This window comes from Mobula birostris, chromosome 32 (genome assembly GCF_030028105.1).
Source record: "Mobula birostris isolate sMobBir1 chromosome 32, sMobBir1.hap1, whole genome shotgun sequence".
Classification (NCBI taxonomy): Eukaryota; Metazoa; Chordata; class Chondrichthyes; order Myliobatiformes; family Myliobatidae; genus Mobula; species Mobula birostris.
In genome coordinates this window covers 16225904-16227256 of record NC_092401.1, presented here as the reverse complement: position 1 = coordinate 16227256, position 1353 = coordinate 16225904, and the positions used below count along the sequence as shown (strand labels likewise).

Below are 1353 nucleotides of genomic sequence, written 5' to 3'. Positions count from 1 at the left end.
GGGAGGGGTGAGGGGGAGAGAGGGGGTGAGGGAGAGAGGGGAGGGAGAGGGGAGGGGGGGTGAGGGAGAGAGGGGAGGGAGAGGGGAGGGGGGGTGAGGGAGAGAGGGGAGGGAGAGGGGAGGGGGGGTGAGGGAGAGGGGAGGGAGAGGGGAGGGGGGTGAGGGAGAGAGGGGAGGGAGAGGGGAGGGGGGGTGAGGGAGAGAGGGGAGGGAGAGGGGAGGGGGGGTGAGGGAGAGAGGGGAGGGAGAGGGGAGGGAGGGGTGAGGGGGAGAGAGGGCACACAAGCCCCACAGCCCTTCAGAGTTGTTGAGTGGGGAACCCCGGGGATGGGAGGGAGGTGAAACAAACCTCCAAAGAGACAAAACGAAGGAAGGGGAGACCCACATACCCCACACAGACAGGAAGCACAGGTGTGAACCGTTGTGACCATGTGGTAACCTCCATGTTGCCAAGTGACCGTGCTGTTACAGAGTGGCTCAGGGACGAGCGAGTCCTGTGAGCTGGCCCACCCACACCTGCTGCCAAATCAGGCCCCTGCTCCCCCGTCCCCAAGTCTCAGAGGAAGATGATTTTCTTTGCGAGCTTCCCGCTCGATGTCTGCAATTAAGCTGTCAAATTCCTTCGTCCTCCCACCAAGAGTGGATTCAAAGTCCAGCTCTCCGCCATCGGGAAATAGCCCGCCATCATGGCTGGTGTCAGGGAACAACTTTGTCACCTTGTCCATTAACTGGGTACAAATCATAATCATGTCTGCTGGTCGACATGGAACCACAATCTCGTGTATCCGTGTGCCGAAAGCTACTGTCCTGTGAAGCTGTATGCCATGGCCCACTGTCCCACGTGTCTGCGTGCAGCAGCCTACCGTCCTGCACGCCTGTGCGGTGAGAGCCACAGAGCCTTATTTCTGTGTGGCGTGTTCCACCGTCCTGCGTGTCCGTGTGGCGTGTGCTGCCCTCCTGCACGTCCGTGTGGTGTGCGCCTCTGTCCCGCGTGTCCGTGTGATGTACACCTCTGTCCTGCGTGTCCGTTTGACACGCGCCTCTGCCCCACGTGTCCGCACGGCGCACGCCGCCGCCCCGCAGCTCCGTACGGTGCGGGCCGCACTCCCGCGGGTCTGCAGGTCCCAGCAAGCCCAGGACAGCGGCGTCCAGCGAGGTGAGCTGGTCGCGGTCACCTGCCTCCTGGTCATTCCCCGAGCGCAGCAGGTTTTCGGCCACAGCTGCTCCAGTCGCCGGCGTGGCGGTAACGGGACGAGCTCGCGGATCTCCCCACGCGGGTGCGGCACACCACCTCGTCAGTGACCGGGCTGCCCGCGGGGGCCTGGGCTCTGGGGCGCAGGCAGTTGGTTGACA

General features: G+C 63.9%; 1 protein-coding gene across 1 annotated transcript in view; it reads right to left on the bottom strand.

The window, feature by feature from the left end:
• Positions 1-527: 527 nt before the first annotated feature.
• LOC140191068 (rho GTPase-activating protein SYDE2-like) overlaps positions 528-1353 on the bottom strand; it is a 79188-nt gene continuing 78362 nt past the window's right edge. The window contains exons 8-9 of the mRNA XM_072248144.1: positions 864-1328; positions 528-754 (exon numbers count right to left, since the gene is read on the bottom strand). Coding sequence (XP_072104245.1) covers positions 528-754; positions 864-1328 — 692 coding nt within the window. The remainder of the gene's footprint in view (positions 755-863; positions 1329-1353) is intronic.